General features: G+C 43.5%; 1 protein-coding gene across 4 annotated transcripts; it reads right to left on the bottom strand.

The window, feature by feature from the left end:
- Window positions 1–977: 977 nt before the first annotated feature.
- Window positions 978–21,156, bottom strand: arntl1b (aryl hydrocarbon receptor nuclear translocator-like 1b). Of its 4 annotated transcripts, XM_036543646.1 has the most exons (20): window positions 21,069–21,156; window positions 16,325–16,406; window positions 13,704–13,769; window positions 12,457–12,604; window positions 11,923–11,943; window positions 10,412–10,450; window positions 9,921–9,959; window positions 9,468–9,625; window positions 8,526–8,605; window positions 8,338–8,430; window positions 8,052–8,169; window positions 7,348–7,497; window positions 6,528–6,774; window positions 4,826–4,932; window positions 3,936–4,086; window positions 3,406–3,494; window positions 2,874–2,982; window positions 2,461–2,554; window positions 2,007–2,100; window positions 978–1,791 (listed from the first exon to the last, which is right to left on the bottom strand). In XM_036543646.1, the coding sequence occupies exons 3-20, from the start codon at window positions 13,714–13,716 to the stop codon at window positions 1,634–1,636; spliced, it is 1,908 nt and encodes a 635-aa protein (XP_036399539.1). In that variant the 5' UTR covers window positions 13,717–13,769; window positions 16,325–16,406; window positions 21,069–21,156; the 3' UTR covers window positions 978–1,633. The 4 variants fall into 4 exon arrangements, with proteins under 4 accessions (XP_036399539.1, XP_036399541.1, XP_036399540.1 ...); XM_036543648.1 differs by lacking the exon at window positions 11,923–11,943; XM_036543647.1 differs by lacking the exon at window positions 13,704–13,769.
- Window positions 21,157–27,062: the final 5,906 nt, after the last annotated feature.

Below are 27,062 nucleotides of genomic sequence, written 5' to 3'. Positions count from 1 at the left end.
CACCTGCAACTGTCACTTCTTGTCAGTACCATCAAACTGCCACTGGATGGCAGCACAACCACAAACCAACAGAGACCCTTTGGGCTGATGAAACAACTACGTAATGAAACGGATGATTAAAGGGAATGCCTTACCTTAGCGTTTCTCGATCCTGCTCCTGAGGGCCCACTGTCCTGCACGTTTTCCATCTTTCCCTGCTCCACCCACCTGTCTGAACTCATCAGTGGCACTTCTGGCACATTTATTCATTTAGCGGACACTTTTATCCAAAGTGACGTACAAAAGTGCATATAGTGGGCAAACAACAGGCACAAGGGCAAGATGTGCACAGCTCATACAATGCAGATGATAGTGCTGAGGATGAGCACAAGGTCAGTGTAGCGAGACAGAACTAATCTGATCTAAGATTACATATATCAAATACAGTCACTGGGACAATAAAGTGCTGCTATACTACTGTAGCAAAGGGCGAGAGCAGTCACCCCACCCAGCCTCGAACCCGGGTCTATGGGGTACCGACCATGCCACTTTGACCGCGACGCCAAGAGCGCATACTCAACCGTAGTGACGGCACTCCGTCACAACTACCTAGGCAAAAAACTACTACAAATATAACGCAAGAGATAGTGCTGCAAGTATGAGCCAAGAATCTTAGATCACACTTTTGATTAGCTGAGCACACCTGATTTAATCAAGAGTATGTTAATCACACTAATCAGGTGTGTTTGGAGCAAGGATAGATAGAAGATATGCAGGACAGTGGGCCTCCAGTAGTAGGATTGAGAAACACTGCCTTACCTTACTCACAGTAGTGATTATGTGGTTATTCGAAAATCATTAAGTATTTTATGCATACTGTTTAAAGCTAATTTCCAAGATGCCATCTCAAGAGCATTTTACCACCACCTTCAAGAGCCTTCAGCCTCGGCAAGTTTCAATTTTGAAATTGTATTTGAACATATTAATAAGCAGACCCGTCTTACCACTCATTTTGTACATCCATAACATTCAATTCTTGTCAAGCTTAAATACGTTTCAGCTTGCATCCTCAAATTATACAACTCCCTTCTAGTTGTGATGTTTGCCATTTTCCAAACAAACCAAACAGGGAAACACGAGTTTTGCGAGGTAAGCAGTACGCCGAAAGGCAAGATAAACATACATTCTAGTTTAAAAATATCCCAAAGCCGATACAATACACTTTAACCATATATTTAGATAAAAGATTTCTTGCACAGTAGAATAAACAAGATTTATGATACAAGTCTCGTTGGAAATATTCAACATGGAAACTCCCGTAGTGTAAAAATACCAAAACACTAAAACATACACGGTGATCAGAAAAAATATGCCAAGTGTGTGGTGCGTGGACAGAAACCCCAAAGAAATGGAACTTTTTACTACTCATGGGTGATGGAAGCAGTTTGACCATCTCAACCACTTAGAGATGGCCGTAAGTGCTAACTGATCCCAGAATCCTTTGCAGGGGTCGTCATGGCCTTGGGCTGCAGCTGCAGGACTGGCCTGGGTCCTGTCTGTGTGGCTGTTTGGCTGTGAGGGTCGCAGCCACATAAAAAGCGCGCCTCCTTGTGTTGCTCCCCGCCCGGTGGTGCCGGCCAGGCCCGCCGGGCTCTCACAAGGGCCAGGGCAGGTCGCTGAAGTCCACCGGGCCGCCCAGGCCGGCATCAGCCTCCAGCAGGCTCATGATGACGGCCATGGCTGCCTCGTCGTTGCTGGGGCTGCTGGAGCCAGGCTCGTCCATGATGTTGATACTGAGGTGAGAGTTATCGCCTGCATGTACACAAGAAGTAGAAGGGGGAAGATATTTACTGTTACACCATGTCTGCTTTCTTATGTGCATGTCTCAGCACACAAACCCTCTGGGTTTGAAGTTTGTTACATTTACAACCATAATTATACTGGAATATTGTCAAGCCATATATATATCTGAAACCATGTGGTTAAAAAGACTGGACGCTTAGTGTGTTTTAAGAGGTCATACTCACTCATGATGGAGTTATTGGAGTACGGATACCCGATGGAGTCTGGTCCTGGGATTATCCCCGCTGAAGGAATGTCTGGGGTTCCGCCATTTTGAATCTGTGAGACCAAGCAGGGTAGGGTCAGTATGTTTACTTCAGCCTCCACAGCGATATCTGTGCTATGACCAGAGCTATTTTCGCAGTCTAGGCTCATGAATGTCATCTACTGAACATGGATATAAAGTCATATATCCATGCACATACATTTTTATGTACAATGCAATGTAATTTAAGTAATATAATGTAATGTATTTTTAGAACTCTGTTTTTAGATGTTGGCAATTTAGCCTGTTGAATAGCAAACCAATACTGTATGTATATGTATGCACTATGTGTGCACACTTGCAGATGACTGCTCATTTTGGTAGAAGGGGCAGACTTCCTCCACAGCATGGAGGGGGGTGGGGTCAGTCATTACCTTCTTCCCTCCTGGGGAGGAGGTGTCTGGAGGGGGGGTGCTGGTGATGTTGAGGGGGCTGGAGCCGCAGCTGGAAGGGGACGAACCTCGGATCCTGTCAGAAAGGGTCTTGTTAAAAATCAAGAGAGCAAGCCTACGGCAGGGCGAATTTAAGCTTTCTCAACCATCACAAGATCCGGGGTCCAACCAATTTTAAAATACATGTGCCAGTACTATTTAGATCAAGGGCACCCCTAACCCTCAGCAGGCCATTCTAATAAAGACACATAAGAACAAAAATGTAGGTCTCCCATCACCGCAACAAACAGGTAGCACAACTGGAAATTGTAAAGTTTTAAATCTGCAAGTGATAATACACAGTGCTGTGTCACTGAGGAAGGGGGGCAGTGTTAGAGGGAGGTTGTCTCGTTCACCTCTGGATCTCCATCACCTCCTCGGCGATCATGCGGCCGATCTTCCCCGCTCCCGCCCGCGTGCCCCCTGGGATGCCAGGCACGGTCTGAAGAGCCCGTTTCCCTGTTCCTGTAACCAAGCGAAAGGCAGTTATTCTCTGAGCACTGTCTGGCAGCAGTGTGGGGTAGTGGTAAGAAGCAGTATGTAACCAAAACGTTGCTCGTTTGATTCCCCGATGGGGCATTACTGTTGTACCCATGGGTAAGGTATTTAACACACAACTGCCTCATTCAACTTCAAGCTGTATAAATGAATAAAACTGTAACCTATGGAAGTCACTCTGGATAAGAGTGTCTGCTGAATGACAATAACATAATGTAATGTAATGTAATGTAATGTATAACCACAAAAGAGTGGCTTTCACGACAAGGCAAGCCCTTTTGCGTCATGGTGTTTTTGTGCAGGGACTGGTGGTCAGCAGCTGTGACCGCGTTTTTCCGCTGTCACGGCTCGGACTGCGTTCCTGCCCTCTGAGGCAGAGAGGGGCCTTACCGTCGCCAGCGGTCAGGACGCTGTCCATGCTCTGGGGGGAGGCGGCGAGCTGCGGGTAGCTGGGGTCCGCTCCGTCAAGCGCACTGCCCCTGCGAGAGACGGGAGAGGAACACGGCCTTCAGTTCACGCCTCAGCGCCCGCCTCGCCATGGCAACTGCTTTGCATTCGAGGCTGAGATATCTGATCGCTCTACCGCGGAGACCCGAGCCTTCGAGCGAGGAATAACGCGTAAGAGAAAGCAGAGACAGGACTACCAGACTACCATAACCCGTACAGGACTCGGATTAAAATCACAATTTTTAAATTTATAAATTTCATTTTATGATTAATTTTATAAAATAATTTACAAAATAATACATTTTAAAATTTACTAAAACAATAAAATTCTGTTATAATTCAGTTAGGTCATCAATACATTTGGAAGCTACTGTGGTTGTGAGATGTTGGTCAAATGCTAATTAGTAGGTCAGATTACACCATACATGACCGGGGCGGAGACAAAGTAAGTGGGAGGGGCTGCCAGCACTTACGAGACAACAGTATTGGTGGAGACGATGTACTCCACCTCTTTGGTCCAGGGGTTCATGAAGCTGAACCAGCGGCTCCGCAGGGTGATGAAAGAGCCGTCCTTCACCTTAAACTTGTAACAGTTGGTGTTGATCTTCTCCCTCATCTGCAGAACTGCCAACACAGAGGGGGGCTGGTCAGCCAGCTCGATCCCCAGCTTTAATCCCCAGATCTGCACTATATTACGCTCTTATCCGACGCCCTGATCCAGGGAGACTTGCATAGCCTACATTTTTACATCAATATATGCAGCTGAACATTTACCCAGGCAATTCAGGTTAAGCACTTCGCTCAAGGGCACAAGGGCATTTCCGCATCTGGGAGTCAAGCCTGAAAACCCTTGGGTAAATATCACACCACAGTGCTGCCTTGTAACATTTCCCAGCATCCTCCACAGCAACGGATTGTCCCAACTGCTAAATTTAGCCACTTTACAGCACACCTCGCTTTTGAAACTCTCTGACCTAGAGTCAGTTCTAATATGGGTCAACCGAGCTAATGCAAACCAACAAAAAAGCTCAGACTGTCTTAGGATCAACAGCTCATAACAGTAAAATCGCTCCTGACAACTGTGATTCTTGCTGAAGAACAGCATTGGAACTATTTTACTACAGTTGGCATCATACTCTAGATTACACTACTCTATTCTGTTCTTTTCAGAAGTTTATTTTCTGTCCTTTTTGAACTCTTATTTAAAAATTCCATCTCCATACCTCTGCCAGTTGTTACACATATGATTCAAGCTTGTTTAACTGACACAGAGTTAGTTGTTCTGGTCTGGAAGATATGCACATCCAGCTAAAACTGTTAAAACTCCTGCACTTCCTGTTTAAGTTCTCTGCTGAACTGATACCTTGTCTGTGGCATTCTGCTAGGTGTCCAATGTCATCCTGGTGGAAATACTCATAGATGGATGTGCCCAGCAGCTCTTGGGGTAAATAGGCAAGGATTGCAGTGGCCCTGGAACGGAGACAAGAGCATTTAACACATGCAACACTAGCTTTCAAAACAAAAAGTCGAAAGTTCAACTATTAAGCATAATTAAATGCAAACAATTCAAGATTTATAATATTTTAGCCAATGTATTGAAAACAATCCAAGTGCTTGACTGAATCCATAAACCACAAAGTACACCTTCCTGACAACAGACACGATTAATTCACCAAGCTAAAGACTCAGATGCCCCACACAGGGAACCAGTCAAGCTCTCATCTTGAGTCTTAGGGAGCAACACCACTGTCTGCAGAAAACTCACATACATACTTAACCTTGCTACACCACTCTAAAGTTCACTGTAAATTTAGCAACGCACCAAGTCTGGGGCTTCAGAAGATTCTTAAATGCATGCACACATAAGCATTACAAATCAACTAACTCACACCAGACCATAGGTGTTGCGCAAGTTAGTGAATTTGTAACTAACTAACTTTTAACTAACTTGGCCAAAATGTATTGGCCCAGCATGCTTGTATGTGTTGAAGCATACTTGACCAATAACGTCTGATTCTGTGATTCTGAAGACTCTTTTTGCATTTCTGATCGAACAGCTAGGCCCACTTCTAAATGGCCACACAGAACCTCTCGGCTCACTTTGGCAGCTGACCGGGGTTAGAGGAGCAGCACTGTTTCGCAAGATGGTGGCATTTTTTAGTCCACGCATCCGCTCGTAAGTTCCTCACGCTGGGCCTCCGCCTCGCCTCGCCTCCGGGCCCAGCCTAAAATTGGAAGAGGGCTGTGTCGCCTCTCCCACACACAAGCTGTTGCTCTAATTCCGGCACCAGACGGCCTCGGGCCGGAGAGAGGGCGCCCAGTCAGAGGCGAAATCCCTTTCCGGGGAGCAGGTTTATCCACAGGCATCGAATTAAGCCTGTTAATTCTGCTGCGAGGTCGCGGCTCAACAACCTTTAACTGGAGTGATGTCTGATGTGCTGTAATGGATCAGTGTCAGGGAGTACATGTACGCCAGTGCAATACACCTTTATGCAGCTCTTATGGTTTTCTTTGTGATTATTTATCATAAATATGAATACCAAGAACTATATGAAAATGAATTTCATACAGGAAGTGAAAATCAACGGTTTACGTTTATATATACATTTATGTGTCAGAGAGCACTGTATGTTTAAATAGCTTGAAAGTATTAAGTCCGTAGATTTAACATAGAGGGTGGGCTGAAGTTTCACAGGAACGTATTGAAATGAACAAGTGGGTGTTGAGGTTCCTTTTCCACACCGGGGTGTGGAGTAGGAGATGGCCTGGTCTGCCTCCTGATCTACACACAGCACAACGAGTGGAGATCTGCATCTTTAAGCTGGTTTGCAACTCACCATTAAGTGTACCAAAGAAGAAGCAGTAATCACTAGACAGAGGGTTGTCTGAAGATTTACCTTAATCCCACCTATGGTTTAAATTGGAAGTAGTGGCAATTAGACAGGGGGCTGTCTGAAGATTTACTTAGACCTGCCCATGGTCTAAATCAGCCAGTAATTACATTACATTACATGATTGTGTAATAATCGGTAAATGGGTCTTGAGCAGGAGAGTGATGCTCTCACCTCTGGTCCACGAAGACGAACTTGCCGTCGATGGCGTGGCGCGAGACGTACTCGGTGGGCTTGACGCGGATGTCCCCGTTCATGGGCTGGGGGACGATGTGGGGGTGCAGGCGGCCGATGGCCACCAGGCAGCTGAGGTTGCAGCCCTCGTTGTCCGGCTCGTTGTCCTCATCCAGGCCCATCTTGGTGGGAGGCCAGCTCTTCAGGTAGCCGGTGCTGTGGATGGTGCAGAAGCTCTTGCGGTCGGCTGCGGGTCAGAAAAACCAACATGTGTTCCGTTAAGTCAAAACATAGCTTACACACACAGCTCACGGTCATCATCACCATTGAAGATGTAATATTCTAGTCTGGCATGAACCGGTTGCATAACTATTCATTATCACCACGTGTCACAAATAAAAACACAGTACACTCATATATTATACATTATAAATCCTCTAGGTTAAACTATGCCTCACAGTTCACAGCAATTCATCCAGCTTCGAATAAAACATTCATAAGCACTAAAATATTCACTAAAATACGGGTTGCTGAACGGTAAAGATGACTCATGTCTTGAGCCACTTTATAGTGCATTTAAACCATAAGTGTTACAAGAGCCACTGGAATCAGAGGAATCCTAAAACAAGCACACGCCACGACATGAAGAGTCATCCGCTCCTCCCTATGGTCACGGTCATGAGCAGCGCTGCGTTTTCCATACGCTGCCATAGGCAAACACTGTAAGGACAGGTGTGCCAGTGCCCACAGCCAGCTCTGAGGAGGGCGCTAAGAGCCCTGCTCCTGCTAAGAGCCCACCCTCTTAGGGGGGGGGTGTTACCTTTCTTTTTGGAGCAGGTGGAGGGGAAGTCCTTGTCCTCCATCTTCACCGAGGGCCGGTTGCACTTCATCCTGCAGAAGAAGGAGCGCCGGGCCCCGGAGCAGAGGCGGGACGGGCCGGGGGCGATGTCTGTCTTCACCGGCAGGCCAGCTGTGGGACAGGCACACTGCAGCGTCACCATACCGCCAACTGGCACTCCACGGCAGGGGTCTCAGCACCTCTGCTGGGGTTTCCAACAGTTTGCAGATCTTTAAACGCTCTCATTATCCACACCTACCCTACCCTTCACAGCCAATTAGGAACAATAAGAACATGTTAATGCTACATGTTAACGCCATGACATAGAACTGCTCCTCTAAAGCACTCTGATATAGCTGGACGCTACTCGTGCTGTGCTTTTGGATTAGCAATAAAGGCGCAATGAGGACCAATGTACCAGAGGGGTTAGGGGTCAATGCACTAGAGATTTGTTGTTGAGATTCTGTTGGTGTAGTAGCCCACTCTGGAGGCAGTGCAGTAAGCATGCTTCTCAGCCAGTTAGGGCAGGCTGGTGACACAGTGACACCTGCATATTCCCCTGTCCCTGATTTAGCAGCAGATATGACCAGCTTAATTTTGATTATAATTACGCCCAGCCGGGCCTGCCCCGTGTCCCTTACAGCTCCTGCTGAGAGGGCTGGACTGAAACCAAGGAGGTGCTTTACTTTTGGCATCGATGAGTCGTTCCCGCGGCGCCGTGTCCGACGACGACAGCTGCTCCTTCACTTTGGCAATGTCTTTTGGATGCAGGTAGTCAAACAGACTCTGGCCAATCAGGTCATTCTTCAAGGAGAGAGACCAAAGAAGACGAGAGGGTTTCAACAGAAATTGACTAAACAGTGGCATACATGTGTGAACATTATTATACCTGTCAATATTTACTCTAGTTAAATATATGTAGAGGGGAAAAATCACAAAGGCTTTCGAGTTAGCCTTGGTCTGCAGACGTACTTGGCTATAGTTGAGGATTTTGTAAACAGACTCTGACACGAAGAGGATCTTCCCACGATCGCAGCCCACGACAAACAGAAATCCATCCGCGGCCTATCAGAAAGGAAAAAAGCGGTCACATGTGCTCTAAAACTTCCTGTGACAGACAGGAAATGGCGTGGGTGACACAGCCATCAGAGTGAACTCACCCTCAGTATTAAGTGCTTCAGTTCATCGTCTGAGAGGAACGCTGGTTTGTAGTTTGCCTCAGTGTAAGGGTTTGCAGCACCTAAGAGAACATACAAATACAAAGGCCAAACAGTTGGTTTACTGGCTGGTTGGTTAATGGCAGTTAAATCAATATCTCTTAATCCCAGTTCTGATACACCCTGTAGTGTATATGCTGGTTTTAGTTCCATTTGTGCTCATTTACTCAGGTCTAATAGAGCTTTAAACTAAACACTGTTTGATATATAAAGTTACCTGTGGTTACCTTAAAATGGAAAAAATGTGTTAGCAGAAGAGTGATTGTCCTACTCATAAGGGTAAAGTAAAGCAACATCTTAATTCCTGAACTTCACTATCATGCATCATAGAGCACAATCGATTCATTGCCAGTAATCTGAAAGGTGAAAATGATCACCAGTTAGCTAAGACATATCTGTAGGTATGAGATGACCTTGAAAGATAATGGCAACGGAGTGAATCAGTTTGAATTTTTCAAGATGGGCTTTAATCATGAACAATAGTGACCAATGACATGCTGAGCTTTTACAATAATCAGTGAACTGAAGGCAGAGAGTGATCAATTAAAAGTGGAAAATCCTTAAAAGATTTTGGATGTTTAAAAAAAACAAAACCAGTCCCTGTCTGCATGATGCCTTGTAATGCCTGGTACATAACCATCTTGCAAGCCACTTGTGTTTCCCACTAGATGGCGCTAGTATGACCCAGACAGAACATCAAAAATCAGCTAGTTCAAGGCTTGTTTCTTGGATACAGAAGTATGTGCTGTATGGCACTTTGTGAAGCTGGGCTCTCTCTCTCTCTCTCTCTCTCTCTCTCTCTCTCTCTCTCTCTCTCTCTCTCTCTCTCTCTCTCTCTCTCTCTCTCTCTCTCTCTCTCTCTCTCTCTCTCTCTTGCCCTCTCACCTCGTAACGTCTTCATGTGCTGGACGGCCATGCGCAGCACCGTGAGCTTGTCCAGCTTGCGGGACATGGCGTTGCAGGTAGGCACTAACGAGGCCAGCTCGTCGATGAAGCTGTTCATCTTGTCCCGGCGCCTCTTCTCGATCTGGCTGTGAGCCTCCCTGTCGCACAAACAGACAGGATGGCATTCAGTTCCAAGAACATCACCAGCATCTCAAAATACTGCTACGCTCATTGAGCAAAACACCATTTCATTCAGGTGTCTCACAGAATAGAGTGTTGCATTTAGTAAGTACAAAAACTCATCAGGCACAAGAACTACAGTGTGTTTCCCATAAAGAGAGATAAGGACCCACATTAAACAGGCCCCAGGCCTGTAGAGACACCAGGCCTATTGCATGTCTGTAAAGACATAACGACAAAGGAGGAGGAAGGGAGAGGGAAATATCTGGATACCTGGCATTCTTAATCCGGCCTTGTTGGTCTGGACACTCCCTGCAAAGACAATGGCACGGGATAAGCACTGATTTTCCCGGGCAATCACAGTCACTGATATACTGTGCACTGCAAGGCCTTGGGAAAGCCATGCTCACACGCTAAGTAAGATTTTGCTCATGATAGCTATTTGAACTCAGTTTCAATTTATTTAGCACATGAAAGAAAGAAGTAAATCATGTAACAAAACCTGCTTTAACTGTCACTCATAACGTAATATTTCCTTCTTTACTATGCAGGAATTAGGGAGAATTCAGCCATACACCACTTTATAATGCTACTGCAGTGATCAGTCTAACCAAGTGAGTTCTGCCGCTCATATACAGCTACTCTGCTGGCTTTGCAATGCAGACAAAGTATCATCAGATATTTCACAGCCTAGGTTTACTTATTCTAGTATTGCTAACTAAATGGTCAGTCTATTACAAAACAATCCATTCAAAGGATTTTACCTTCCCAGTTGTTTATCTGTGTCTGTGTCCATGCTATCCCTTTAAAACAAGAGCAGTAATAATTGTTTTTTTTTTTTAATGAATATTGCAAGGCATATGATTTTAGGAAATCTTAAACTCATCAGCTGAAAGAAAAGATTGTGAATACAGGTTTATAATTACGGTTATAAATGACCATGCAAAAACAATGCAACACATCGACTTTAAAACAGACTGATCAGAAAGGTCTGATGCAGTTACTCAGTCATAAAAGAAAACACCTAAAATGAATTATTCAGAATCATAAATTAATATCATGAAGTGTAAGTCCTTAAGGTGGCACACTTGAATTAACATTCATGCACAATGCTTTTCAAATATTTTCTTACCATCAGTGATCTGAAAGCAGTTAATACCTTGTTTTGTAATCAGCTGACGGCCTAATTGATAAGCTCATCATTTGACACTAAACCAGTGTTTCTCAATCCTACTCCTGGAGGCCCCCTGTCCTGCATATCTTCTATCCTTGCTGCTTGATTAAATCAGGTGTGCTCAGCTAGTCAAAAGTGCCACTGATGAGTTCAGTCAGGTAGGTAGAGCAGGGAAAGATGGAAAACGTGCGGAGCAGGGGGCCCCAGGAGCAGGATTGAGAAACACTGCACTAAACCTTGCTCCCTGTCCATTAGTCACAGACCACCTCTTAAATGGTAACAAAGGACAAATTTAGCGTCTGGTTGGACAAGCTTTTATGTCATCCTTCTAAAGCAATGACTGGATCCGTCCTTGGTAAATGCCATTAAAAAGTCACAGAGAGACTCCTTGGTATTGCAAACCCAGGAAGGTTTTAATTATATATTCAGCTGAAACTGGACATACATTCAGTCAGAGACAATGGCCTCCATGGTATGTAAAACCTCAGATGGCCTTCACTTGCACTGGAAGAAATCTAAATTATTTTCAGTATGAAGCATACATATTGCACTGGTAGTTACTGGTAACTTTTAAAATTGAATTTTCAATTATAATTCAATGATACTTCGACGTCTGTCTCTTGTGAAGCACTTTTAGCAATACTTTAGCTTATGTAAAAGGCAATGCCAAAGGTATGCCAAGGAGAAGCTGACTGATTTTGTCACATTCTCCCCACTCACATCTCGTTCCATCCATACTCACTAACCTGTCATTCTCATACCAGGTGAGAAATTTCCAGAGAGCATCAGGATTAAAGTATGACTTCACTACTGAGTCACAACCTAATCTCAACCCAGCTGCTTGTGATCTGAGGGGACAAAATTTATGTTTATTCTGAACTTTATAAGGGGAAAAACTACTTTTATATCCTTCACTAATACTCTCAAGTACAAGATTGACAAATCTAAGATTTACAAAGCTTACTGTGTAAGTTATTGGTTTGGGTTACTAGGTATTAATGGGGTCGGGGGCAGAAGTGAACATTTTTCCTTTATATTCTGAGAACAGATGGACTGTAAGTAACTAATTGCACAGTTTTAAGTTAAAGATTTAATACTTACTCAAAAGAAAATCCATCAATTCTGCAAAAGCAAGGACATTGATTCATTACAGTTTCATCAGACACAGATGTTAGCAAGTCCAAAATATAACAATGTCTTCATTTGTACACATGTACAACTTAGCTCACTGCACTGTCTGCATTTCAACCTGAAATTCTTAGCCAGAGTTTCCAAAGATTTCTGAATATTTTATTTAAATTCATTCCGAACTGTTCACGTACAGCCAATGTCAAACTGAAACTACTTCTCTCCAATAAATGGTGGGTTTTGTTCAAGACCTTCAACGCACAGTAAGAAAATATTTCCTGTATTAGCCAACGTCATATGAAATAAAAACATGTCTTTGCATGCCCCCCTCCTCCAAAGTGCAGATGAACAAAGAATGAGCAGGAACAATGTACAAAGCCCTATCAAAACAGTGCTCTGAAGGACTGAGGTGAAGGTTCAAGGAAGCGTTTGAAATGGGCGGGGAAGGCGCCGGAATGTAGTGTGACACGTGCAGAAGAACAGAGGAGAGGGTGGAGCGGCGCTTACTGGTAGTCGGCCGAGCTGCCCTTCCTCTTGCGGGTGTAGTCCATGCCAGGCGTGCTGATGGAGCTGCTGATCAGGTCCGTGGAGCCGGGCGACATGAACTCGTTCATCGTTGAAGAAATGTCCATTCTTTGGTCTGCCATTAGATCATCTATGAGGGACAAGAAAAATGAACCTCGCCAATTACCACTTATTTTCATTACAGTAAAATTATATTAAATTACACCCATTCAGCAGACGCTCTTATCCAGAGCGACTTCCGTCACAAGAGAACAGGAGTGTATCCAATCAAGCTGAATGACCTGCAGTGTCATTCCAGGCTAATACACTCCCAGACCAGTGAGCATAACACTGTTCAAGTCCTACTGCAAGTTCTCCTCTGCTAAACTGACTAGACAGCCTCGAAACTAAGGGAGGCCAAGTACACCCACTACCATATATCACAGTCACTAGATCATAGAATCCATACCACACTGCAAAGCTGCATGTAAAATGAACAGCAAGTAACAGAGGCAGCAACCCCTCACATCTTCACCCCTCACTACTGTACACATTAGAGCTTGCACCATGCCCTTAAAAGGGCGTGAAGGTGGCACGTCTGCCCCCTACACACACGCATTTTGCAGCTGCGCTGTCTGCAGTGCTTACATGGAAAGTCGGAAACAACAGTGTGGTGCAGTGGTAAGGAGCGGGGCACGTAACCAAAATGTCGCTGGTTCAATCCCCGGCTAAGGCACTGCTGTTGGGCAAGGTACTTAACCTACAACTGCCCCAGTAAATATATCCAGCCTCAGTTACCTCAGCAAATATCCTGCCGTATAAAAAGATAAAATTAGGAGTCGCTCTGGATAAGAGCATCTGCTAAATGACAATAATGTAACGTAATGTACTTGTACGTGTACATCACATGTACTTTATTGTAATGTAATGTAATTGTAATACGCAAAACATATTCATGGAATGGTATTCATTTCATTAGATTACTGGCATTCAGCAAATGCTCTTATCCAGAGTGACTTACATCAATTACAGGTTTTTACAATGTTAACCATTTATACAGGTGGACATTTTACTGAGGCAATTGTAGGGTAAGCACCTTGCCCAAGGGTACAGCAGCAGTTATCCCGTGCGGGATCAAACCGACAAACTTTCAGTACTGCTCTTTAACAGCTATGCCACACTGCCGCCCGAATTCAAATTCGATTGATGAAGAAACACAGCGCTTCCCATCCGAGGTGCCGAGCACTCACCACAAGCGCTCATTCAGACGGCCGTCCTCGAAGCGCGTCACTCCATCCGCTCGCGGCCCCTCCGCTCTGAAAGGGAAGCCGAGAGAGAGAGAGAGAGAGAGGGTCAGGCTGCCCGGCAGCCGACGCGGCCACAGCGCTGCTCTCCCGTCTACGGCACCGCGGCGCTCTATCTGGATCTGCCCTGCGCCCCATCCCCCCGAGCGCCCCCATCTCTCATGCTCAGTAACAATAGCAAATGGGTCACTCTTGCATAAGAGGCTGTACGTAAGCCGCCACCTCCCCTGCTCCGAAGTCAGCGCTCCGAAACACTGTCCCGCTGTGACTCATGTATTATTCCTGCAGCTCCCACCCCGCCACCCTCCACAGGATCTTCTTTCTTTCCTTTTTTTCACAGGTTAACAGTGAAAATGCCTCTGGTGAGGACGGAAAAGCACACAGAAGATAAACAGTGTAAAATGTATCCACCTTGCTGAAGGCGGCACAGCCGTTTCAAGTATTCCCTCAGCGTGGCTAAACCCACTACGCACCCCCCCCCCCCCATATCTGTATGGAGATTTGCTGGGAACGACCTGAATGAGATTAAATCAGCAGGAATGAGAGCTGCACTGAACTTCGGTTAAATCCAGCTCTGAAAACAAGGCTCCTGTTACATGGCGATAAGGCTCCGAAAAGGCAGTTTTGTTTTGGGGGGCGTCTTTCCCCACAGATCGCATTCTCAAAACAAGCATTGTGCTGCCTGTTACTTAACTGCGCTCATCCCGTTTCCTGTCTCCATCGGAAGACTTTCGCCGAACGGCCTGCTCAATTTCCTCCCAGAACTGGAAGCATTATGAAACATATTATTTCTTTATTTTTCATATCCTGTCTTTATTCCCCCTTCTACATTCCAACTTTCCCTGGCCTTGTGAATGGCTTTTGGGAAACAAGCTCCCAGTACCCTGGTTAAGGTACTTGGTTTTTACTTGGTTACATTTAGTTAAACCTCACAGAGGAACTGTAAGAATTATCAGCACCAAATTACCAAAGACTCGCACTGCATCCCTGCTTCTATAATCAGACTGGAACTAAAGCTTTCCACAGTTTAAAATTGCTTGTAGATAGACTCTCTCCTGACTTGTTTTTAAATGATTTTCCCCCCTATTTCCAATACAAGGCAACTGCTTCAGATTGTAATCACATATGCCCTAATAAAGTTAAATCATATAGGCTGAAAAAGGTTATGGCATTAAATATGATCCACATACGCTGCTTGTTTGGATGATGAACTATAATAACCTGTACCGTATTGTTTGTTCCAAGAGAGTGTGTAACCCAGGGAGTGGAGTGATTATGTCTACAGCATCGATCTCGCTCTCTATTGACCATCTCAGAATCAGGCAGCCAATTATATCTCTATACTGCACAAAGGCAGGAGAATACACACACTTTACACCCGCAGGAGAACGCACACACACACACAGCCCCACAGCTGGGTGGCAAGATCAGCTAATTAGCGGCGCTGCTCTGGTTGCCAGGATACTGAGCGGACCCTCTTGAAAGCACGCCATCTAGGGCGCCTCCGGATTATGTCACTGCGGGACAGATACCGCTCCGCTACGGCGATTCCTCGAGTCCCCCCAGCAAATCTCTCTCTCATCCTTCCCGCCGGGGGTGGCTCAGTTATCAGAAGGGCGCCATGCTAACCGACGCCAAGGACAGACGGCCTTCTTCTGATCGCCTCTGTCTGACGACTGTCCGTGCGACTGCTCAATCAGTCCGTCTCCCCTCAGAAAGGGAGGGAGGGAGGGCCGCCGCAAGGCCGCGGAGATTTCGTTCCCGTTAACGTGCAAGTGAGCGAGGGTGACAATGCCAGAGAGGAAATCGAGGTCAGGGTGAAAGTAGGTCAGCCGAATCTCCGCCCCCCCCCAATGCCGTTAGCCAAACAGCACTTAATATTCAGTGGCCCTAAAATTGCTCACTTCAACGTTCCCTTTTTTTTTTAACAACAGAAAGGATGTCAAACCTCTTATTTGCTTTTGCTGCTCCTCCAGTGCTTTCAGAAAGACCCTAGGGTGCTTCTGAAAGCAGTGCACAGTCAGATTAAAGAGGATACACAGGCTCTGTTATCCCTTTGCTCTGAGGTCCTTCTGCATTTGCTTGTCCTAATTTGGTACTTTTGCCATGTATTGTGCTTTCTCCACACTGCACTTTCAAGTAAGGGGAATTCCCTCTGAGGTGGAAAGTGTTCCACTGTTCAAGATACACAAGATCAGAAGATTTCAGTCTTTTTTTTTTTTTTTTACACGCTCGGCATGTTGGTGATCAGATGTTATATCTTGGTGATGAGGCTGAACTTTAGCCAGAAGGTCTGAAGTCTTAGCAGTGTCCAGGTCTGGCCTGGCTGTGGCTGGCTGGCTGCAGTTCCTGCCCCTCCACCCACAGAGCTGGCAGTGTGTCAGTCTCTTGAAAATCCCTGTCCTCCGTCAAAAGAAAATCACCAGCCGCACCAGCCCCAGACACAGCCTGCCTCTCAGAATCTCTCCATCCCCTGTTAGACCACAGTTACTTTAGACAGGACATCCAATACAAATAACCCCCCTTGGAAAATTGTAGTAAACACTCAAACCCGACGCCACACACACCTGAGCATGAACTGGAGAGATGGGCTTCCTGGTTTCAATCCCGCGTTTACCTCCTCTAGGACACGATAGCAGGTGTTAGACCCTGAGGGGAAGGAAGACACAGATGGGTCATCGGCAAGGGAAGCTTCACAAACGCACTGCATGTCGCCCACAGAAAGCTTAAGTTATGATTGACATTTTCTAGTCACACTGTTAACAGCTGGTTGTGACCACAATTTAAACTGGAGATTCTCATGTAGATTGTGTGTTTCACTGGAAAATATGGCTCTATGTTGACTTTAAATGGTTGTATGCAGCAGGTTGTATGGTACTTGCCTACCTGCTCCTTCTATTCTATGCTCTAGTTCCTAGTATGCCAGTATGCCAAATGTAGTATGCAAGGCACCCAGTAAAAGGGGAATATGTCAAACAAATTTCCACAGAAAATCACTCCGATTGGTTAAAATCAGCAAAATCATCAAAATCCAAGATAACTCCTCCAAACTTGTAATTCACACAGTCTTGAACACTTGTTGGTAGAAGGTGGACAATTGCCAACAGACAGGCAATGCAGGGACACGGTGCTCTGGGAATCATGAGAGGAGAGGATTCTCCCCCCCCCCCCCCCACCAGCCACAGAGTGTCAAGCAGCTTAGAGCAGGTCTGCAATCCATGATCAAGTTAAACACCTTATGCTGCTCATAAGAGTAAGGCTGAGCACCGAAGCAGTTGTCCTCTCCTTTGGGTTGGAGATGACACTCTTAAAGGTACAGTCTCGACCCCCGTTCACCTATCAGGACATGCCCAGGGGGACAAGGGAACATGGGTAAATCCTCTCATTCCCACTTCTCTGTCTCTTGTCATCCTGTTCCTACCCCCCGGGAGCACCTCCACATTCTTCATTTAGCAAGTCGCTTTCTCACAAGACAGCCCTTGCAGAGAGACCTGAAAGTGCCCAAAATTGGAGGTACGCAACTGAAACTGAACAATCGACTAAACTGGAAGTTAAGATGAAGCACTCAGGTGTGAGGCTTTTCTGAGGCATACAATGCACGTAAAGTTGTTTTTTATGTGGCGAAGTATAAAAAAGCACACTAAAATGTGGAGAGATTTGCTGAAGACTACTATGTCCACTGTTTGTGGACTGCTAGCCCACAGCTGGGCACCTGCATTAAAGCAGTTTAAAGAGATCTATAAACACCTCTCAACAAGGGGGAATGCTTTCCTTCTCACCAATGAGGAGATTCTGCTTGTGCCTTGGCTGCTCACACACAAACACAGATTAATAAGCTATAAATTAGATCAAAGTTCATTCCAGTGTGTGTGAAGGAGTTTCACAGCAAACAATGGCATGCTGTTTTCCGCCTTCACCTCAGACTGTTTACAGACTACAACAGCTCCGTAAACATCCCGTACAGCTGTAAAAAGGAAACCAACACCTGAACACAGGGATTTATCAGCTGCAATAAAACCTGTCAGACAACACTAAAGCAGGTATCTTCCTAGTTATCAAAGCTGCACTCAATGTCACCTCTTTGGCAGATCATTCAATGAAGAACGGTACTGAGAATGTTATTCTACCTCCCAGCGGGGACAAAGAAATCAGACAAACTCTGATTGAGTGAGAAATTGCAGGATACCAGATTCCAATCCATCCAAATCACTTCCCCAGTATTAAAAATTCTCCAAACCATCTAAATGATGGTGATCCTCCAAGAAGGAAATACATAATTTCATGTACATGTACAGTATCTTCTCATCTACAGTCACAGCAGAGGCTGTGTTGCATCTGGACTATTTCAATAGGTGCAGTCTAGTTTGGTCAGGTGTTTTCTGCCCTCTAAAAAACATCTTGCTCTCAATCCCTTACCAGAACAGTGTTTAGAAATACAGTGCTTGGAGCAATATTGCTAGCAGTGCTGTTACACGTGACTAATAATTCATTATTAAAAAAAAAAAAAAAACACATCTACGATTTAAGAAAACATCACATTACGAGGTGAAAAATATACCATGATGACTGAAGTTAGGATACCACCCTTCAAAAAGCAAGGCTTTTTGGCGCATACCAATTACAAAATGCTATGAACGCAGCAGACAGAGTTCAAAAATTCATAATTATAAATGCTTGCCAATACAGTGACAGCATGTGGAAACACTCTTTACTGGTGCTGAACTGGTCCCAGTCCAAACAAAGACATTCTCTGGCAATGGAAATGATTGATGATTTGTTTATTACTTTGTGTAGTGATTACTGTGGGTACAGATGTGTGGGCATCCATGTCCAAGGGGCTTCTTCTAAAACATCAGCATCTTTAAGGCCTCTAGACATGATGGTCTGTTTACCACAGTATCACTCCTGTGGTCTATATGCAGGCAACACACAAGGGAGGTTTTCAAACAGCATGATACATCAATCACACCAATGGCAAAACGTGCCTCTGGCTACCGTTTACAGTAACTCCAAAAATGTAGATATAGCATATTCCATTTCAATACAGTATATTTCTCCAGTCCTTTCTTCTATGCTTTCTTTCTTTCTCTTTCAGTCTTTCTTTTTCTCTTTCTTTCCCTTCCGTTCTAAATATTGTTTGAGAATACTGGAACTCACTAGTCCTGGTCTTTTTATTGCTCCATTGAAAGCTTCCCACACAACAAAACAATTCTGTTCACCTGAAAATGGTACTTGAATGTCTGGTCATCTTCTTTTCAATTTTTCTTCAGTTTGGCTGTTCCTTTATTTCGCTTTTTTATTGAGCGTGTGGGATGCGAAAACCGGGAGGTGATGGGGAGTCTTGAGTCGTGCTCAAGGCAACATCAACTCCAAACTGGGTCAACCTTCCCTAACGTCCTAACTGTGCATATGCACACTGTATTTTCCCAATACCACTCTCTCTGGTGTGATTAAAATACAGACCAATTGGACTGCACTGTCAACTAATCACCTCATTCGCTCAAGCTGAGCAAACGGTTTTCAATGTAAGCACCAGTGCTGCTAACATTGCCTCTTTTTGGCTGAAAGCTACCAAAGCAGCGCACTCTCCCAAACGAAAGAAACAGGAGAGGACTTTTTTTCATCCTATGTGCAAAAATAAATAAATAATATAATATAATAAATCATAATCTGCACTACTGTTTTCCGTCTTTATGAGTAAATGTCAAACCAACCCTCGTTCTGCAATTCTGGGAACAAAATTCAAGTTATGCAAACACACTGACTCAGCTCACCCGATGACTAATGGCGAACAGCCTGGCGATCTATGAACTGCAAAGGGAGCTCAGCTCTGTGCGTGGTGCAGGCCGGCTCATGCATGTATGTTTAAGAATATCCTGCTGGGCTGGACGGGGGATTGAGGTCTGCGGAGACAGATCTGAGGGTAAAACACCTCAGCTCATCTCATTATGAGATGCATGACACGAAACTCTGCTATATTTATTTATTTATATTCTGCTATATTTGTCTCACCCACGTTGAACCTTACCTATTTAACAAAATGCAGGTATCGAAATCCCTTCAACTAAAATTTATGTACCTAAACTAAGACCTACATATTAGGGCAACATAGGGGAGTGTTTAGCTTCCTGATGCACCCAAAGTGCAATATAATTTTTCTTAAAAACTGGGCCAAAATGTTCTTGAAGTGTTGAACTTTGGAACATGTAACGATTACTCCACTGCTGGATAATGAATGCTTTTGTATAGCAAGCAGCAAGTATAACCATAGTAAGAATCAAAAATAGATGTTTCTGGGCGATACAGTTGTTTTGACTGCCATTACACCGGTAAAATTCGTTTTAAAGCCCTGTAATCTGATACGTTTTACGTCAGGTAGCCACATATGGTATCTTTTAGTCTCTTAACCTTTTGTCTCCGAACCAGAACAAGCCAATCGGTGTCAGCCCTTTTGTTTTACTGTACGCCTGTTCATGTTAAACACCTCAATCCTAAAAAAATAAACGTCTGCTGTGTTGTTAATACTGGTATAAAGCCCCATCTGCACCGAAACGTGTCGTGCATTTAATTTACGACGGGCATGTAATTGCCATATGAGCTATACCCAGCTCTCCATTGTTTTCTGAAACGCACCATTGCCTACGGGAGACAACAAAAAAACACCACGCCAAACCATTTACAAAGCTCAACCCATGACATCAACAAACAGAAAAACATGCACCGGTGTTTGCCAATGCGGACGATTTGTGAATTCAATGCGTAATGGTGCACGACTACACCCAGCGACACTGACAGCTGTCAAGTACAACTGGCTTTTGACAGAGAATCCTTCTAAAATTGAACACAAAATCTACATATGGAACCAGGGTGACTGCAATACGCATTTTTTGTCGTTTTTAATGCAACATTGACCTTAGTGAAAGCGGAACAATGGCGATCAACGCGCACGACTTCAACAGACTGTTACTACAACATTACGTTGTCGTTACACCTCATCTATCATCTAAGGTCCCTCGCGGCAGGCGCAGGACTCAAAGTATCACATTACTGATTTCTTTAAGTTTTCATCGTGGTGACATTCAGACAAAGAAAATTATTTCCCAACATGAAATAGCACACTACGCCTTTAAAGTTATGCAGTCGAAAGACTGCCCCCCCCCCCCCCCCCCCCCCCCCTTGGTTGAGCAGAGCAGTAGCTAGCTATGTGTGTAGCTACTGGAAGCGCACCAAGCTATAACATCTTACATTTTTGTTATTTATTAGCATTTCGTGGTTGCCATAAACAAAAACAATGCCCATTAGTCTACTTACGTGGGAAAGGTAAGAAACCACATGTAAAGGCGATCTAACACAGACGATAATTTACAGCAGCGGTATATGACCTACTTTTCTCTTCTATGTTGACTGTCGCACCACTAACCTACTTTTTCAACCAATTATGTCTCGGGAATCGCCTACGTAATTCCTGTAGCCAATCAGACAACACTTAGTCATCAACTAGCCAGTGAAAATACAAAGGGCAGAAAAAGAACCCAATGAAAAATCGAACACACACATTTTCGCAGGACACACAGGAAAGATACACAGCCAATGGCAGAAATAGAAGCGAAAAACGCAGAAAGTCTAAGTTCTGCGTGCTAATAGAACATGAATCAGTATGACGTCGTAATGTGAGTTATGAATGTACCGTGAATATCCTAGATCTAGGGCGAGCACGGTTACTGAGCAAAATTTCATGACCCAGTTATGTTGATTTCATTTCTTAACTGACCCGTGCGCCGTGATGTGGTTGTGGTAGCCCTATGTTCAAAGAATGAACGCCACTTCAGTAACTACTCCCAGATTCTACAAAGTAGATTTGGATCATATTTTGTTGACAAAACGATGAAATAATCACAACAACGAAAACACTTTCTAACGTGATTCTTTCGTATTTCTCTCTAAACCATTCATGGGTTATTAGCCAAATACAAAATCATAATTTATATTATATACTTTCACATGAAGGTCTTATGTGGTATAGAGTTGTGTTTGGTTCCTTGTGAAGCAAGAAGTCTCATAATTTGGCCATTTCTATTGATCTTATAATTTTTCTTTTTTCGATCTGTGAGGCAGAATTCTTTACCCAGGGGAACATATAATACATTGCATTGGTGAATTGCTGTGTACTAAGTAGACTTGACTGCGTAATCATAAAGTATTGTATACTGAGATTTATTTTCAAGTCACGCTGCAACCATTGTGTCATGAGATACTTGCTTTGAACACACCTCTATATAACATAATATGATATATTATATTACCACCATTCCCTGTGGCCTCCCTGACAGCAATTGGATAAATAGTGCATTTTGTTAGCATTGCAGGTATGTCATCTGCCAAGTTATGGGTTGGCAGGGCTCACCCTATACTTATGCAGCACTCAGAACTGAAACCTTTTTGTGGTTTCTTACAGAAATAACAGTAATGACCGTGAGGTCTGGTTCCTTGCAAATTTACTACTGTGGCATCTAACTTTATTTAAACACACAGATGTCTGATACAACCTCGTACAGCCAATAGTCTGCAAAATTCCAAAATGAAGACCATTTTGCCTTTTCTTACTTTTCTTTTTCTTTTGCCTGTTTGCTTATTATTTGTTATTTCTTTTGCTCTTTTGGTTATTTTCCCTGCCACATTACATCACCTTTAAAACCTTCTTTCACTTATCATGATCTCCCGTATTCTGTCAATAGCAATGTGTGTTCATTGCTGGCAATGGCAAATAAAACAGGCATATTCTGGGCCTGGCAGCCGATCCTGGAGTTAATTTTTATACCAAAATGTTGAATATTTGCCATCGAGAGGTGATTCTTTAACAGAGGCCACCATAGAAAGCAATGCGGTGTGGTGTCCACTTTGCACCAGATTGCAGATGTCTTGTGGGATTCTGGTCTTCTTCTCTGGTAGAGCCTGGATGTGCGTGTGCTCGATCCCGCAAACTAGAGAGGCTGCACATTGTCCCAGCTCATATTACAGCTGTTCAGAGGAGGCTTATGTCTGGCAAGTAGGCCATCCATGGCGTCACTGCCAGGTTCTCACGTTGCAAAAAGTCATTTTGTACAGTAGCACCATGAGGGGGTGCATTGTCTTGCCAGAGTGTGGCCACACCAGGATTAGCAGATGGATTAGTAGATGGAGCGGCAAGTGAGTTCCCAGGGCTTCATCAATGAATCGCCATGCAGTCACAGTTGCCATTAATCACTACAAATATAGTTTTCCTGGCAAATCGATAGGTACATTGCACCCGGACCTCTTCATCCACTGCACTGTACGCAGGAGTTAGCATAGGGTGTGGCACATCTGTGTGCTTCATTTATTGGGATGAGTGTGTATTATGGTGGCGTGTGCAAGATCTTGATTCATTGCCAGGCAAGACTTGGCTCTGTTGCTTGTGAGTCCTCGGGTGGTTTTGCTGCCACCATCTCATTCTGTTGCATCACTGACTGTGTCACGATCGCGAGCACTGGGCCCACTGTGTGTTTGTCCTGTGTGGAAATTTTGTAATGCCTGTTTTTCTTCTGCCAGAAAAAATATTTAATCTTAGAGAAAATATTTTTAACTCAATCCATGTATTTATAATATGTGAATTATTGCTGTTTTCATATTTTTGCTTCCTGCTCACAGCCCAACTGCTGATGTGAGGGATGTCACTGCCAGCAATACATAAAAAGTATATATTATGAGCATATCTTAGAGGGAAAAAAATTAGGTCAATCAATATGTTTAAAATATATGACTTGTTGCCGTTTTCATATATTGCAATAAATTTCTGATTTGAATTAATGTATTTTACTTGTATTTGCAGTATATTCTTTGGCTGAGCAACATATTTCTCCAATATATTATTTTTAATTGTTTTATAGGTGGTCATTTCTTGTCATGGAAGTTGCAGTACAGCAACAATCATGAAGATAAGATTTGGATGATGCCTCGATATTGGCACAGTTTTGTGACCTGCGGCCTCTCTCCCAGATTGCGGCCTGTCACTGATGGACTTTGTTTGGCTCTAATCTCTTGCCAAGTTAGAAATTGATGCCATTGTACACCCCAGATGAGAGACGACTATAGCAGACTTAGGCCAGCCTCCAAGATACCAATGGCATGAAACCTTCAACCTACTCATGACGCAAATAGTGCATGTTTCCATGGAGGATTACACCAGATCAGGGAAATGGGTTCTCAAGGATAAATATGTTGATTCTGTATAAATACAGTGTTCACATCTCTCCACAATAACTTTCTGAATCCTGCTGTTGGCTCACTGTAGTGGCTCAGACCTTCTTTAGCTCCAATGATGTCATTAGCAGTAACGCTAGTTAGAAGACGGTTTGAATGAAGAGTTAGCTAGAAAGGGGTATCTCACTTGCTTTGAAAGTATCAACCTCTTCAGTCTTCAAGGCAATGTTTCATACATATTTCAGAACATATTTAAGAATATGTCACATCATTTTGACTGGAGTGCCCATTTAGCTAGGACTATATTATATATGCTTTTAATAATTTGTAATTGTGAAGAAAGTGGGCCTTCTTGTAAGCCCTTAGAGAGCATGCCAAGCAAAGATATGACAGCATGACCACAACTGCCAAGAGAAGATGTGATAAGCTGTCCAAGACTGCTAAAAGAAGGTCTGATTTTATGAGGGGAAGTGCAGAGGTGTATACTGTCTGATAGTCCAAGGGTTTAAATGGAATACTTTATTTCTCATCAGTTAGTTGTTTGTTCTTGCATAGTGCAAAGACAGGAAGGCAAAGGTCTAAGGAAGATAGGTCTTGCAAGAAAATGTACCCTGCTTTTTTTGCCAACGGATAGTTTTGTGGTGTCTGTGCTTTATGGTGTATGCATTGTAGAGATGCCTGCAAGAGAGTTAGGACCCCCTCATTACCTGTGGATTAATGAACACAGTATCCTTGGCAATAGTACCACCTAAATGAGAAGGAAAATTAGCTATACTAAACACCCATCTTGAGCTGACATCTCTGTGTTTGACAGCAGTAGCACTGCTATCTTCCGTTAGGGAACTCTGGGTCCTGTGGGAGTCCACATTTCATATTCAGATCCCCACATTCAAAGTGGAAAACAGCTATCAGACACGATACTTGCGGTTAAGTTACCCCTGGGGATATCTTAAGATCAAATTGTTATCATTCTCATGGTACTAAAGTTCTCTGTGTCACAGAGTAGGATCCATATATAAATTCCCAACCATTTTCAAAAGTTTTCAAGAAGTACGGTGGTGGTCTGCTAGAACATCCACAGCAGCATGACATGACTGAGCATGACATGGCACTGGGCATACTGTGCTCTGTTATTTTTGAGTTTCTCAAATGTTTCAGAGTTTTCAGTCTGAGCTATTTCTTTTCCCAGGAGTGACACCCTTGGAGTTAATGAGGGCCAAGCTGTTCTCTCCTCATTAAAAAGTTATATACAGCCCCTGTGTGAGCAAAGAAATGAACGCATGTTTATCTAATTTCCTTGTGCACCAATCTTAAGACTGACTTTGGAAATGTTCTTCTGTAAGGATTGTATTTACGTGCAGTGATCTTAGTTGAATTGCTTCCCTATTGTTTTGTGTGGTTTTAATTTTTTTAAAAAATTGCCACTGTTAACATTTTTACAGCATAATTCATTAACAGTGTTATTGCTTATTCATGCTTTGAGCTCCTGTCAATTTCAGGGCCAGTATAAGAAAGGTTACAAACAGGTTAGCTTGCATTTTTAACGCATCAATATATTAACGGAAAACTGTCACATGTAACCACTAGATGGCAGCAGAGAATAAGATATAATTTCGCTTTTTCATACACATGGAGAAGTTTTTTTTCAAACAAAAACTATACCAATAAAGATACAAAAAAATATTAAGGTCAAATTAAGTCTCCTTTTGTAGCGAAGGATGTCCCACAGAGCAGTCTGTTTCCTGTGAATTATTATATGAAGTAGTCTTCTGGTCTGTAGTTGTTCTGCTAATTATACTACATTATAGCCTATCACTAAGTCTTTACATAATTTATTTGCTTCGCAGATGCCCCTATCTAGATTGGCATGCATAATATATTATTTAATAAACTGATATATCTGTGAATGGACCTATATATCCTGTGAATGTGACTAGATTGGCTGATTTTATTTGGACTCATTTACAATCTCATCAGATACAAGAGGAAGATGCAGTAACTCATCATTAGCTACTATCATTATGGGAAAAACAAAATTAGCTGGATTGTGGGAGATTAAATAAAGAAATTCCTTGCCAATTGTCAGATACGGAAGTAGAGAATTACAGAACAATGGTTGGACTGCATTTTGGAGCATGAACAAGAACCTGTCACCACTTCTCTGATCATTGAAAATTTATGATTGTATGCTTTCTTGTTTCATCTCAAAATGGCTTGACCTGTCTGACTAGTAATCTCCAGGTCTCTCCATCAGGAAGTCCACGTGTTAAGAGATGGAGTCTGTTTTTGGAAGCCCAGAAGACTACAGGGATGAGATGTGATGTTAAATTGATATACAAGTATTTCCCTTGCAGGGCTAAGAGTCCAATCCATCTTTCTAGTGGTGTTGAGGAGATACCCAACCCACCAGCATTTTTAAAGCTTTTGGCAGGACCTTGATTGGGGCTTGAACCTTTCTGGTATCACTGTGTGCAGTTTGACTGTTTGGATTCGTAAATGTTGCACAAAGTAAGACTGAGCCCAATAATATGTGCATTCACAGTAAATGAGTCACACATGGCTCACAGGAAGAAAAAGCACATTACAAGACATGTCTGCCTGATGGTGATATGGACGCTAATATCGCAGTACCCTCTTTTACAAATACCCAACAGAAATCAGGTGTACTTCACTTCATAGCCAAGCAGTGCACAACCAGGCATGTTTCTGATTGATTAGAAATGCTTAATTCTGCAATGCCACAGGGGATTGACTCTGCAGAAATACTCTTGAGTGGGAAAACGTATCTCCTACTGATTCACAACAATGTGAGGTCATTATTAAAGTGTAGAATGACATTGCATTCATAATTGCATAAAGAACATAATGTTTGCTATGGTAATCCCATGGTTGATCTAGCGTTGGAATGAGGAAAAAAAATTTCATCAGTTACTGTAAGGTACTGTGTTATTGCCTGAAATAAACACAGATATATTCTCAAGCTGTATTAAATTGAATGCAATGTGAATTGAGAAGAGAAAACTTCATCTGTAATGCAAATTTATTTAAAAATAAAGCATGGTAGCAGTGACATGGAAAATGAATTCA

This window comes from Megalops cyprinoides, chromosome 13 (genome assembly GCF_013368585.1).
Source record: "Megalops cyprinoides isolate fMegCyp1 chromosome 13, fMegCyp1.pri, whole genome shotgun sequence".
Taxonomy (NCBI): Eukaryota; Metazoa; Chordata; class Actinopteri; order Elopiformes; family Megalopidae; genus Megalops; species Megalops cyprinoides.
This window is presented reverse-complemented; position numbering and strand designations above follow the sequence as displayed.